This window comes from Helianthus annuus, chromosome 16 (genome assembly GCF_002127325.2).
Source record: "Helianthus annuus cultivar XRQ/B chromosome 16, HanXRQr2.0-SUNRISE, whole genome shotgun sequence".
NCBI lineage: Eukaryota > Viridiplantae > Streptophyta > Magnoliopsida > Asterales > Asteraceae > Helianthus > Helianthus annuus.
In genome coordinates, this window is record NC_035448.2 from 14,767,866 (window position 1) to 14,781,124 (window position 13,259).

Here is a 13,259-nt window from a genome sequence, read left to right on the forward strand (position 1 = left end):
CACCAATCTAGATTTTTTATTTCCTCAACATCTTCTACACCGAGCAAACATCTATCATTTACAAGTGTTGCCTTTGTAATTTCTGCAAAGAAGGTCATCCAGTATACAAGGAAATTTAATTTAAACAGACTCCCTCCGTCTCTTTGATTTTCCAATGTATTTGCAATTAAGCCATGGGTAATTATCGCGTTTTGCCCCCACTGGCGGATGAATGTATCCCGGACAGCATTTCCCGGTTCTTGACTTTTTTCAATTTTCTCTTGCTTTTTGACTTTTCTCTTATCGGTTATTATTTCAACCTTCTTTGGACCCTTTGGTATTCCAAATACCTCGTAAACTGTGTCCGATGTTATTTTTATTTGGTGTTTTCCTACGTTTAGCTTATCGAACTTCTCATCAAAGTTTCTCGCTAGCCAATATGCTAATCTTGTCGAAATATGGTTGATATTGATATCCAGAATAGCTCCAAATCCCATATCCCTCACATCATCAATCTGTTTTTTTGAAAATCTTCTAACAGTATCCATATATGAGTTAGGTTGGCATCTCAGCAGTATTGCTTCATTGCTGTATTTGAAGAACTCCCTATGTTCTGTTTTAGGTTGTTGCACCTTTTTTGAATGTTTTTTGTCTGTATCTTTGATTTCCTCTTATCTTCTTTCTTCTCATCTTTTTTCTTTTTTGGGGGTGGCTTAACAAAGTCATCATCTTCTGAACTTTCTTCAACCACCAATCTCTTTCTATTCTTGTTAATTTTTATCAGAGTTGATATTGGTCCTTCAAAGTCATCATCAGATTCTATTTCTACAAAATCGCATGCTATAGTTAAAAACACTTACAAAATCGCATTTATCAGTTAATCATGTAAAACAGTCATCAATTCGCATGTGTTAGGTATCAATTCGCATGTGTTATTTATCAATTCGCATATATGAGTTATGATTTCACATTTGTTACATAAGCATTACCTAAACCAACCAATCATTATAAATCATAAACACTACAACAAACTTATGATATAAAATCGCATGTGCCTTTATATCAATTCGCAAGTTTAATCTAACCTAAAACAAAAAACCTTGACATACTTTTTTTATCATATGAAATCGCAAATGTCATAAAACCACCACAAAACCCTATATGATATCGCACATCTATCAGTTATCATTAAGAAAACTGCATAAAAATGCAAAACCTAATAAATAAACATACCAGTAATAAACCCTAGCAAAATTGAAGTTGTTATCAATATGTAATGTTATAAAACTATACGTTTCAGTTAAAACGTTAATAAACAAACAAAATCGCATTTGACTTTAAAGCTCCTGTATATTCCACTATAAAATCGCAAATGTCAATAGATACCTGGATTCATCTTCTTCGCTTGTGGTCTGTCGTTGTTTGCTTTGCTTCTTTTCTCAATATTCATGGAATCGTAGTTGATATCGCAATGGAGAGTAGCAGGGAACGTTTTGGAGAAGGAGAATGCAATGTTTTGATTTTAGGTTTACGGTATGATTTTGAGTTATTGTGTGCTGATTATCAGGGGTTTTGTTATTGCTTTGGATGATTTTAACCTTGGCGGTTTCTTTTATTAATTTTAATTTGATTAATCTAATTGTTAAACACGCGCTTTAAATGAGATGATCGGACGGTTGTTGTTGTAGCGTACATAATGTACGATTAGTGTATTTGTATGTTAACCAGCCCCTCTCTCTCTCTCTCTCTCTATATATATATATATATATATATATATATATATGTTATTAAGTTTTTGTTGTAAATGTCATGTATACATTTGGATGTAATATTTTCACCCAAGTTAGGTTTGTAATATAAAAAAGGTAATTCTTCCTTATTTTGAAGTTTCTTCAGTAGTTGTATTGATGTATAGTTCAATTATATCAATAGTTTATGGTTTTAATTTAGGCTGATAATGTCTAGTTGTCAACATGTTTGAGTGTGACTTGTATTTTCTAACTAGGTATATTAACTTCTAAAGATATTAGTGATATAAAAACAAGTTTATACACTTATACGTACATCTCTAAATGGACATGACGCGTCTTACAAAAAAAGCCCCAAAGAAATCAAAAGTTGAAATGTTTTGACAATATAACGCCAACTTAATGATAAAAAATTGAAGTTGAGGTATCAAAATCAAAGACATAATGGTTGACTAGATGAGGCCCTGAGGACTTGAGGAGAATGATAGCTAGTATATATATAGCTTCTTACTATTTATATGAATTATTAGAAATTGACTATAAGCTTTTAAAAGATATAATGATATGAATTAAAATGGACCGTTTGCTTATAAGCAACATGTCTCTCTGTCTCTCTCTATCTATCTATATGGTTCGGCTAAAAAGACAATTAGTCTACCCGGCGTGGGCTCACGCCCGTTGCCACCTCACTTTCATTGCGCCCCCAATGTACGCCAACTCCAAGGCGCTATGTGGAGCCAAGATCCGCACGAGCGCCAACGGTCAAATGTGGAGCCATTAATTTTTTTTACGGTTGAACAACGGTTGGGTTAAAAATAGTTAATTTTTTTTTCTACTTTTAAACCTTATAAATATCCATTAAAACCACAACTCATTCTAAAACTTTTACACAACTCACTCTATATTCTTCCACTCTCAATATTTTTTGTTCATCAAGTACAATCATATAAAAAACATGCGTGATTATATACCTATAACTTGCGTCATAATAATGTTAGATAACATGCCTAATTTTATAACATGCTTGATTTATATAGCCAACGTGCGTTATTATGATATTATAAAATATACATTATTATATTAACGTGTGTGTATTTTTCATATAATGTGTGTGATTATTAAAAATATTTTATAAGTGGTTGTACTTACCAGTGTTTCTGGAAGTCCTTTGTTCCTTTCACCAAAATCCTGTTTGACAGCTGAGTTATCAAGTAGCTTGACACTGCCGGTTCTTAAATTGAAGCGCATGCATAAGAAATGATTCCCTTAAAGGATTGGATTAAACATAAGGTCAATTAGTTCCAGTTTCTTGACTCCATACTTTTTCATGATATCTTTAAGATTTGAACCAAAAATTTTGAGCCATTCCTCATAAGTAAATGTTGGCATATAGTGCTAATTATCTGGATCCAAGTCATTTATAAGGCAAAACATATATGTTTTTATCATTTGGTTTTAACATGTATGATTACCAGCATTTTACTGGTACAAAAGAGCTTGTATGGCGATGATTTCTTATATATTTTCTTTTCTTCAAAGTTTAGTACATCTACAAACACATCTATGCCATTTGATGTTATATATTGATTTGGATGGTAGCTTTCAAAGACAACTTTGATACAATCCAATCCACTGTTTGATGTGTACACTCTTTTCCTGTTATTTATTAGGGTGCATTTCATATCATTTTTTAGTATTATTACAGTAGTATGTTAGTAAAAAAGGATTTACTTACTTAATTTATGGGATCGAAGCAAGCATGTATGCAATAATCCGTTTTCTCCTTGTCCTTTACTATCGGGATTGCGGATTTTGGCGTACTAGATGATTGTAGAATTAGAGCCAGTCTCAAAAGTGATTCAACAGACGGCATTTGTTCAGGAGTCACTTCTAGTTTTTTGTTAATCCCGTCTTTGCCTGTTACTCTAGTAGCATAGACCCCAAGGTTTATTGTTTGTAATGCACGCAACATTGAGTCGGTTATTTGATTTGTTGACTGTGGCTGGACCATCTCATTCATTTCGGTAACAATCATATTCTATTTCTTGATATAATTGTCCATTGATTTCAACCATCCCCGTCATACAAAATTAAAATAACGTGAGTGGTTAACAAGTATAACATGTGTGATTACTAATACACAACATTCCTTATTTAGTTAACGTGGTTGATTAACAATTATAACATGCGTGATTACTGATACACAACATTCCTTTTTCTATAACGCGCACGATTAACGCGTATGACATGCATGATTAGTGATACACAACATTCCTTAGTTATATAATGTGCGTGATTAACAACATATTAGCGTGCATGATTACAACTTTAGATAAAATTATTTATCTTCTTCACCTTTTTGGAGGATTCATGTCGAGCAGAGTCAACATAAGCTGATACTCCGGTAAGTTGAATTAGAGTGATGTAGTAGTCAAGGAGTTCTTATGTTTGTGTTCCAACACCCATAGCAAGAATGATTGGTGTCTGATCAAGCATTTCAAGGTTTGCATATTCATCTATATCAAACATACCAATACTTGATATGTTTAAACTCCCATGTTCTTATGTTTCAGCTTGATTTCTTTTCATGTAGACTTTTGTATAATCCACAGGTGGGAATGAGAAATCTTATGTTAATGCATTATTTGTGCCTTCTTTTGTTTTGAAGATTTTGTCTACTACTGCAGCCTCTTGTTGCGGTTGTTGTTGTTGTTGTTGTTGTTGTTAATGCCCTTCGTTGGATGCGAAGATTTCTTGTGTTACTGGATTTTCTTATTTATTTTCACCATCTTCAATATAGGTCATAGGACCTTTATTGAACAACTGCTCTTCCATCACATCCATCATGCCTGATGTGATATACCGTATTATTGGCGTTTCTACGGCATGATTGATGTGTGCAAAATGCAATATATAAATTACATTAAATGAGGCATAAAACTAACCCTTTTTAGTACTAAAGTTGGAAAAAGCGTGTTTCTTTCTTCCTTTTGAATTTACAGGACCAAATGAGCTTAAACGAACAAAATGAGCAAATAAGCAGCCAAAACCAACATAAATACAAAGAAGAGGAATAAACGTGACATGTCTGACCCCTCGGCAACATCCCCAAAGTAAAAACAAGGAATTAGAAGACTGACCACGGGGTCGTACCCAACTGAACGTGGGGCGTGGTCAAGGACCTGCACAAAAGACAAACCTATAGAAGCTTCCACGCCCACCACAGGGGGCGTACCCAGCTCAGCACGGGGCGTGGTCAACGCAAAGATACGCAGAATCTTGCCAAATCTTGATAGCACAGATACGGAGTTGACCACGGGGCCGTGCCCAGGAGACACGGGGCTGTGTGGGGCCCTCTGATGACACTTGCAATTAATGAAGGAAGAGAAAAGGCTGGCCACGGGGGTTTGCCCGCTGTACACGGGGCCGTGGCCAGAGTTCTGTGCAGGTTATAAATAGGGGTGCTTGGTTCACTTCAAAGGCATCCCTTGGCAAACCACTACTCTCCCACTTTGCCACCACTCCACTACCGCTACAACACCAACACCCACTACCATCATCCATCATCCATCTTTAGAGTGTGTAGTAGTCTCGGGATCCAAGATTGATTGTATGGGTTCTTTCCAATCAAAGGCCATGTTTGGTTAAGCCTCTTACATCACTTGGTGAAGACAAGTCTTTATTGTATTACTTTTGATTTTTAATCTTTCGGCAGTTTTTATTTGGGTTTATATTAATGACTTTAATAACTAGTTTCTTATGTTGAAGGTGAATTTTTCTTATCATTTTTCCATGGTGTCTTGAAGTTACTTTACTGTCTATATGAAGTAAAAGATTGCATCATTCATGTCTTTACGGTCTATATAAAGGCATGTTGACTACCTGGTTGGGGGTTAGGGGAATGGTTTGGTAAGGTTCTTGCCTTGTTCAGTGTATAGATCCTGCAAGGACCTGGTTCAAGCTTACTAGGACTTCCTTCAATACCCACTGGTATTGGATGGCGGGGGTGCGAATAGCTTGAACCCCTCATATGTAAACTACTATTAATACATTAAACCAGCTTCTTGGGATTGTATCCTTGCTGACTCAAACCACATAGCCGAGGGTGACGTCACCTTCAAAAGAGGGGCCTACCACTTTTCGCATTAATAACTAACTTAATTGTCTTTCAATATTTCGACCCTTTGGGATTGTATCCCTGCTGACTCAAACCACTGGGTTGAGGGTAACGTCACCTTCAAAAGAGGGGCCTACTACTATAACTAAGATAATCTCGTAAAAAGTCCGAAAGTGCGAAAATCATCAAAGGATACATTAAAGACGAGTCGGATCCTAGTGATTCTATCTTGTCTATATGTTTTTATTTTATTTATTTTTGCATTTTTAGTTTTATTTTCATATTTCAAAACTTTCCTCAAAAATTTAGATTGATTAGACGTTGAGGATAAACCGGTACTAAAAGCTCTTGTGTCCTTGGACGACCTCGGTATCTTACCAACGCTATACTATGCTCATGATGGGTGCACTTGCCCAAGTGTGTGTTTAGTGTTAGTAGAATATCGTGTTTTATAAATTTAAAACTTGAATAATGTGTAAAATGGGCTTAAAATATCAATAAAAATACATCACGCTTTGCACACACCAATGATCGAAGAGGTGATGCCTTTTGTTATACTCATGTGTGTACAATAGTTGTTCACAATATAGATCCAATTTCATGTTAGTATATGTTGTATTTTTTTACAATAAAATATGTAGAAAAACATACCATTAATTCTTGAATTCATCAATAGTAGTTGCGGCTCCTTTCCTCGGTTCTTTTTCAACTACTGGGTTAGTACCTTTTGGAATCCCAAAGACTTCGTTCACGTTGTGTGCTATTATTTTAATTGTATGATTTCCTATGTTCAGTCATTTATATCTTCATTATAGTTTACTAACAACCAGTGACCCAAATGTGTTGATATGTGATTATTTTCCCTATCCAAAAAAGAGCTAAAACGTATACTCCTTATATCAGAAACTTGTGCTAAACTTGTGATGGTGTAAATTTCCTTATGGCAGCCATGAATACCGAAGGTGTGGACCTGAGCTTCAGTGATATGTGATGATATTCAATAAAAGGCCAAGGCTACTTTTTAGTTGGCAGTTGTTTTTTTTACTTGTGTTTGTTTCCTAACTGATTGTTATTTTTTCCCTGGTTGTTGTTCCTTAACTGTTTTTGACAATTTTAACTTCTTTACATGTCTTTGAAAGTCATCATCAGAAACAACTCAAATCTCTACATGAAAGAACACTTTACACAATTTACTAATAATAACACACGTTATACAATTCATAGACGCACGTTATACATAACACATATGGATTAAGAGACTCATGTTATATAGTTCAAAGACGCACGTTATACAATCTATAGAAGCACGTTATAGAAACACAGGTGCACCCTATAAAAACCCTAACTAGGAAGGCACTTTATACTAATATTAGACACACGTTATAGTAATACATACGCACGTTATAAAAACCCTAACACTTGAAGTGATTTTCAAACCTGGACTTATCTTCTTTGCTTGTAGTCTGTCGTTGTTTCCCTTGCTGCGTCTTTCCCGTTCAACTGATATTCAGTTAAGAAGAATGTTCAATTTTGGATTATTATGATTCGAACTCGAAACAAAAAAGATACGCATTGTAAGCAGAAAGATTACCTCCAAGTTTAGTTTTCACCATGATCGGGTCCCTGCATTTGGAATCCGGAGCAATCAATCGAGATTTAGAGCTTGAATTTCGCTCCCAAATCATAATCAGTTTCTGGATGTATGGACTGTAAATGAAAATTATATCCTTTGCTCTTTAATTTCAAACTGATTGTTTGATGTTTACGATCGTGCCACCACGTCAGATTGAGGAGTAGATTGTGTCAATTGTGTGACTGATATACTCGCGTACGCAACGCACAATAACCACCCTTATACGCTAACGACCTCTCTCTCTCTTTCTCTCTCTCTCTCTCTATATATATATATATATATAAACCATTAGGTGCTGTTTGTTTACTTCTTAATGAGGCTCTTAATGGTTCAGACCTTTTACTGGTTCAAAACTTAATGGTTCAGACTGTTTGTTTCGCGAGCAGATGTTTGAATGGTTTTGACATTTACCTCTGAATGGTTAAGCATCATACAGAGTCTGAATGGTTAAGACCTCTAATCTGAATTGGTCAGACATTTGCCTCTGAATGGTTAAGCATTATACATGCTTTTACTGGTTCAGACCTCTTATTGGTTCAACACTTAACCGTTTACAAGTTGCCAAACAACCCCTTAAACTAGTTTGCTTATACGTTTGAAAAAACTGTTAAACTACACATAGTATACATAGGTTCTCTAAATAAATGGAATTTGCTAATATTTTGTTTTGAACTTTAAAAATATTGGATAAACATTATATTTCAACCATTTTATAAGTTAAAAGCTTTTTGTATTGAAAAACTGAATTTTGTTCTGTCGCAACCCCCGACCCCTTGCCTCGGAAGGCGGGTGGCCGCGGCCCACTCAGAGATGGTGGTATCGGTGTTTATCATTATTTGGTAGCGGAAATTTCATCAGGATCGTAGTTAGGAAATATTTTATCAGAGTGAAACACCACATTTTATAATAATAAATATATTGAGATAAAACCCAAGTTTCCGTCACAAACAGATTTATAGGGATAAACCATATTTTATTGAAATAAAACATCTTCTTTATTTAGCTAACTTTTATAGCCACTTTTTCAAGCCTTCAGTGCTGTCCAGCTGGCTTCTATTTGGCTTTCACATTTTGTTACCTGAAACGCGTTTAAAAACATTTTGTCAGTGGGAAATACTGGTGAGTGAATCCCAATTTAATCAAGACAAGTTTTATCAGTATACAGTTATTGAGGGCGATCTCGCAATTACATTTGTTTATTTTTCTACTTTAATTATCACCCACGGTACTGTCAACCCGACTTGTGATCATGTTACTACTCACAGTGTAGTAACAAATTTTGTATACAAAACCCCAACATACCGACGATAATTGTAGAAATTACAAATACTCAATCACTGTGAAATATAATTTAAAACATTGAGGTTTTGTAAAACAGTTTGCAAAAAGGAGGATTACTCACATTGCTATTTTAGGTAATTTCATGTGGCTTCCTGGTTATAATCTATAAATTTTAAATAATGTACACGCGTTAGTATAATAACCCAATTTTACATTAGTTACCCTCCCCAAGACAGAACTCCAACGGCTACGTCGGGCAGAGCCTCGACAGTCGTTACAAAGCACTAGATCAACTGGGCAGCGTATCTAATACGTAACCGGGGGTTATGATACTTACATAGAGGCAGAAGTTTGCTATTTTAGTGGATATAACACCCGGGAATTATAATTGCTATGCAGAAAATTAAGAGAGAAAGTGAATTGTGAACGAGTTGGGACTGAAGGCTGATGGCCTCCTTATATAGGGCTGATCGTCAGGTCCGTCGCGCCCCGCAAAAGCCACACAAGGGGCTTACGCGCCCCGCGAGATAGGGGGTGTAGGCCATAGCTTGGTCCGGTCATCAAATAGCTTTGACATGAGTGGGGACACGTGGCGGCTCCGGGCTCCGCCATTTGTCCACTCGCTCGCGACTCGCGTAAGCTTTGGAGTAGTCTGTTATGCCCTGCGACAGACTTAAAGAATTGTTTTTATTTTATTTTTAATTATATAAAGATATTTTGGGCCCGATTTTCGTATACGGGATGTATTTTAGGACGTATAGGGACATTTTAAATATTTTAGGAGTGTCGGAAATATTTTAAGAGGGTTATATCCTCCCCACCTTGTTTTAGAACTTGTCATCGAGGTCTACTGGAACAGGTGTGGGTATTTCCTCTGCATCTCTGATTTACTTTGACTAGAACTAATCTCTTGTGTTTGAGATTTTTGACTTTTCTGTCTTCAATTTGTAGAGGCTTTTCTACAAACTTAAGTTTCTCATTTACCTCTATATCCTTAAGAGGAACTACTAGTGATTCATTGGCTAAGCACTTTTTAAGATTACATACATGAAATACATCATGTATTCCTACCATTTTCTCTGGCAGTTGTAGCTGATAGGCTACAGGTTCTATTCTTCTAATAATCTCAAAAGGTCCAACATATCTGGGGATTAGCTTTCCTCTTTTGATGAATCTCACCACTCCTTTCCAAGGAGAAACTTTTAATAACACCTTGTCTCCTACTTGAAATTCCAACGGCTTTCGCCTGTTATCAGCATAACTATTTTGTCGATCAGGTGCTGCTTTTAGTCTTTCCTTGACTTGAATAATTTTGTCCGTTGTTTCTTGTACTATTTTTGGTCGAGATAGTTGCTTTTCTCCAATTTCTGCCTAACAAACAGGAGTTCGGCACTTTCGCCCATAAAGTGCTTCGAATGGTGCAACATTGATACTGGTATGATAGTTGTTATTGTATGAAAATTCTATTAATGGTAGATGATCGTCCCAATTTCTTCCGAAATCAATTACACAAGCTCTAAGCATATCTTCCATTGTCTGAATTGTCCTTTCGCTTTGTCCATCCGTTTGAGGATGATAAGCGGTGCTTAGATTCAGCTTGGTTTCATTGCTTTTTGGAAACTTGTCCAAAACTGAGAAGTAAAACGGCTATCTCTATCAGAAACAATTGATAAAGGAATTCCATGTAATGAAACTATTTCATTTACATTCAAATTAGCTAGCTGTTCCATACTGAAAGTTTCTTTCATTGGTAAGAAATGAGCTGACTTGGTTAATCTATCTACAATTACCCAGATTGTTTCATTACATTTTCTTGTTTTGTGTAATTTGGTAACGAAATCCATTGTTATCAATTCCCATTCCACACTGGCATTTCTAATTGTTGCAATAAACCTGAGGGTTTCTGATGTTCAGCTTTAACCTGTGAACAGGTTAGACACTTGACAACTTAAGCTGCTATATCCTTTTTCATTCCTATCCACTAGAAATTTTTTCTTAAGTCTTGATACATCTTATCACTTCCAGGATGCATCGTATACTTAGACTTATAGGCTTCTTCTAATATTCGGTGGCGTAGGTTCCCTCGTTTCGGTATCCAAGTCCTTTTCTTATGGAATCTCCAAATTCCATTTGTTCCTTGTTCTATTTCCTTAATCATTCCTTTCAATTTTTTCAGTATCATCCTTGATTACTGATTCTTGTACGACTCTAATTTGTTCATTTAAATCTATATGCGGATTTAATTTAAGAGAACGTACTCTTTTTGGCTTTTCGTGATACTTTCGACTTAAAGCATCAGCTACTACATTAGCCTTTCCTGCATGATACTGGATATTACAGTCATAATCACTAAGAATTTCCATCCAGCGTCTTTGCCTCATATTTAATTCCTTTGGCCCAAAAACATATCTTAAAGTCTTATGATCGGTGAAAATGGTAAACTTAGTACCGTAAAGGTGATGTCTCAAAATTTTAAGGGCAAATATTATGGCTCCTAATTCTAGATTATGTGTTGAATAATTCTCTTCATGATTCTTAAGTTGTCTAGATGCATAGGCTATAACCTTTTGACGTTGCATCAATACACATCTATAACCTAACTTAGAAGCGTCACAATAGATTAGAAGGTCTTCAGTTCCTTCTGGTAACGCTAGTATGGGTGCGTTGGTTAATCTTTGCTTAAGAATTCTAAAGGCTTCTTCTTGTTTTGGTCCCCACTCAAACTTAATAGACTTACAGGTTAACTTTGTTAAGGGAATGGCTATTCTAGAAAAATCTAGGATAAATCTTCCACAATAACCGGCCAATCCTAGAAAACTTCTAACCTCGGTTGGTGATTCAGAGGTTTTCCATTTAGTAATTGCCTCAATCTTTGTGGGATCCACATGAATTCCTTCATGGTTAACTAAATGTCCAAGAAACTATACTTCTTCTAACCAAAACTCTCACTTCGAAAATTTAGCATAAAGCTTTTCTTTTCTCAATAAACTTAGGAGTGCATGTAGATGTGCTGCATGTTCCTATTTATTTTTATAGTAAATGAGAATATCATCTATAAAGATAATTATGAATTTATCCAAATATGGCTTACATATTCAGTTCATCATGTCCATAAATGCGGCTGGGGCATTGGTTAAACCGAATGGCATGATAGTAAATTCATAATGGCCATACCTTGTTCTGAAAGCGGTCTTAGGAATGTCCTCTTCCTGCACCTTTAATTGATGATATCCTTAGCGTAAGTCGATCTTAGAAAAGAATCGAGCTCCTTGCATTTGACCGAACAGATCATCGATTCTCGGTAACGATTTTTAATCGTGACCTTGTTTAATTCACGGTAATCAATGCACATACGCATCGACCCGTCTTTCTTTTTGACACATAAGATCGGTTCTCCCCATGGCGATGAACTTGGCTGTATGAATCCTTTTTCCAATAGTTCGTCTAACTGCTTCTTTAGCTCTTGCATTTCTGCGGGTGCCAAACGGTAAGGTGCTTTAGCAATCGGTGCTGTTCCTGGTAGCAGATGAATTCTGAATTCGACTTCTCTGTCTGGCGGTAGTCCTGGTAATTCTTCTGGAAACACGTCTGAAAACTGAGATACTACGGGAATATCTTTCAATTCTTTTCCTTTAGTGTTAATGATTATGGAAATCATATACACTAATGATCCTTTTCTTGCACAACTTGTTGTTTTCATCACAGAGATGAAATTTGTGGATCTAAATGGCTTATCTACTTCAATTGTGATCTTTTCACCTTTTGGTGAATTTACTTGGATTGACTTTTGATCACATAAAATACTGGCTTTATTGGCTACTAACCAATCCATTCCTAATACAATATCAAATCCTGCCAGATTCATTGGATAAAGATTTGCAATAAACTTTTGATTTAAAAATTATATTCTTGCTCCCTACAAGATTTCAGTGATCTTAATGGATTCTCCATTTGCTGCTTTTACTAGACATCCTTATGGGAGTTTAGTTAATGGTTGATTGAGAAGTTTGCAAAATGAAGTATTAATAAAACTTTGGTTCGCATCAGAGTCAAATAATACTTTGGCAAAAACATCATTAACTAAAAACGTACCAGCAATTACGTCGGAATCATTTTGGCTTCTTCTGCAGTCAGAACAAATGCTCTAGCATTCTTAGTAGTCTTGTTGTTCATGGCTGGAGCTAGTTTCGGACAGTTTGGCTTGATGTGACCTTTTTCTCCACAATTGAAGTTTACTCCATTACTTGGTTTCTTTCTACAATCTTCTTCCTTGTGTCCTGGTATCTTGCAGAAATTGCAGTAGGTGGAGCATTTTCCTAAATGCTTTTTTTACAAGCTTTACAGTAAGGAGTAGAGGTAGAACCTATGTTTTTCCCACGGTTGGAATTACCGTAGCGAAATTCCTACGTAAGCCTTTGAGCTAGGTTCTTCCTTTGGTTTTCTTCTTGTGTATGTACCAGTTCATCAGTCAAGGTATTTACTAGTTCTACAGCTTCTTCTA

At 35.8% G+C, this 13,259-nt stretch overlaps 1 protein-coding gene across 1 annotated transcript; it reads right to left on the minus strand.

Annotated features, from left to right (window-relative positions):
* Positions 1 to 477: 477 nt before the first annotated feature.
* LOC118488462 lies at positions 478 to 1,433 on the minus strand. Its single transcript, XM_035986075.1, has 2 exons — positions 1,366 to 1,433; positions 478 to 804 (listed from the first exon to the last, which is right to left on the minus strand). Exons 1-2 carry the CDS (start codon positions 1,427 to 1,429, stop codon positions 548 to 550), a joined length of 321 nt encoding a protein of 106 aa, XP_035841968.1. The 5' UTR covers positions 1,430 to 1,433; the 3' UTR covers positions 478 to 547.
* Positions 1,434 to 13,259: the final 11,826 nt, after the last annotated feature.

Excerpts from the sequence above, each read along its gene's own strand:
- LOC118488462 (XM_035986075.1), bottom strand. The coding sequence starts at position 1,429 with ATGAATATTGAGAAAAGAAGCAAAGCAAACAACGACAGACCACAAGCG. Across the intron at positions 805-1,365 it reads AGCGAAGAAGATGAATCCAG|AAATAGAATCTGATGATGAC; the intron begins GTATCTATTGAC and ends GCGATTTTGTAG.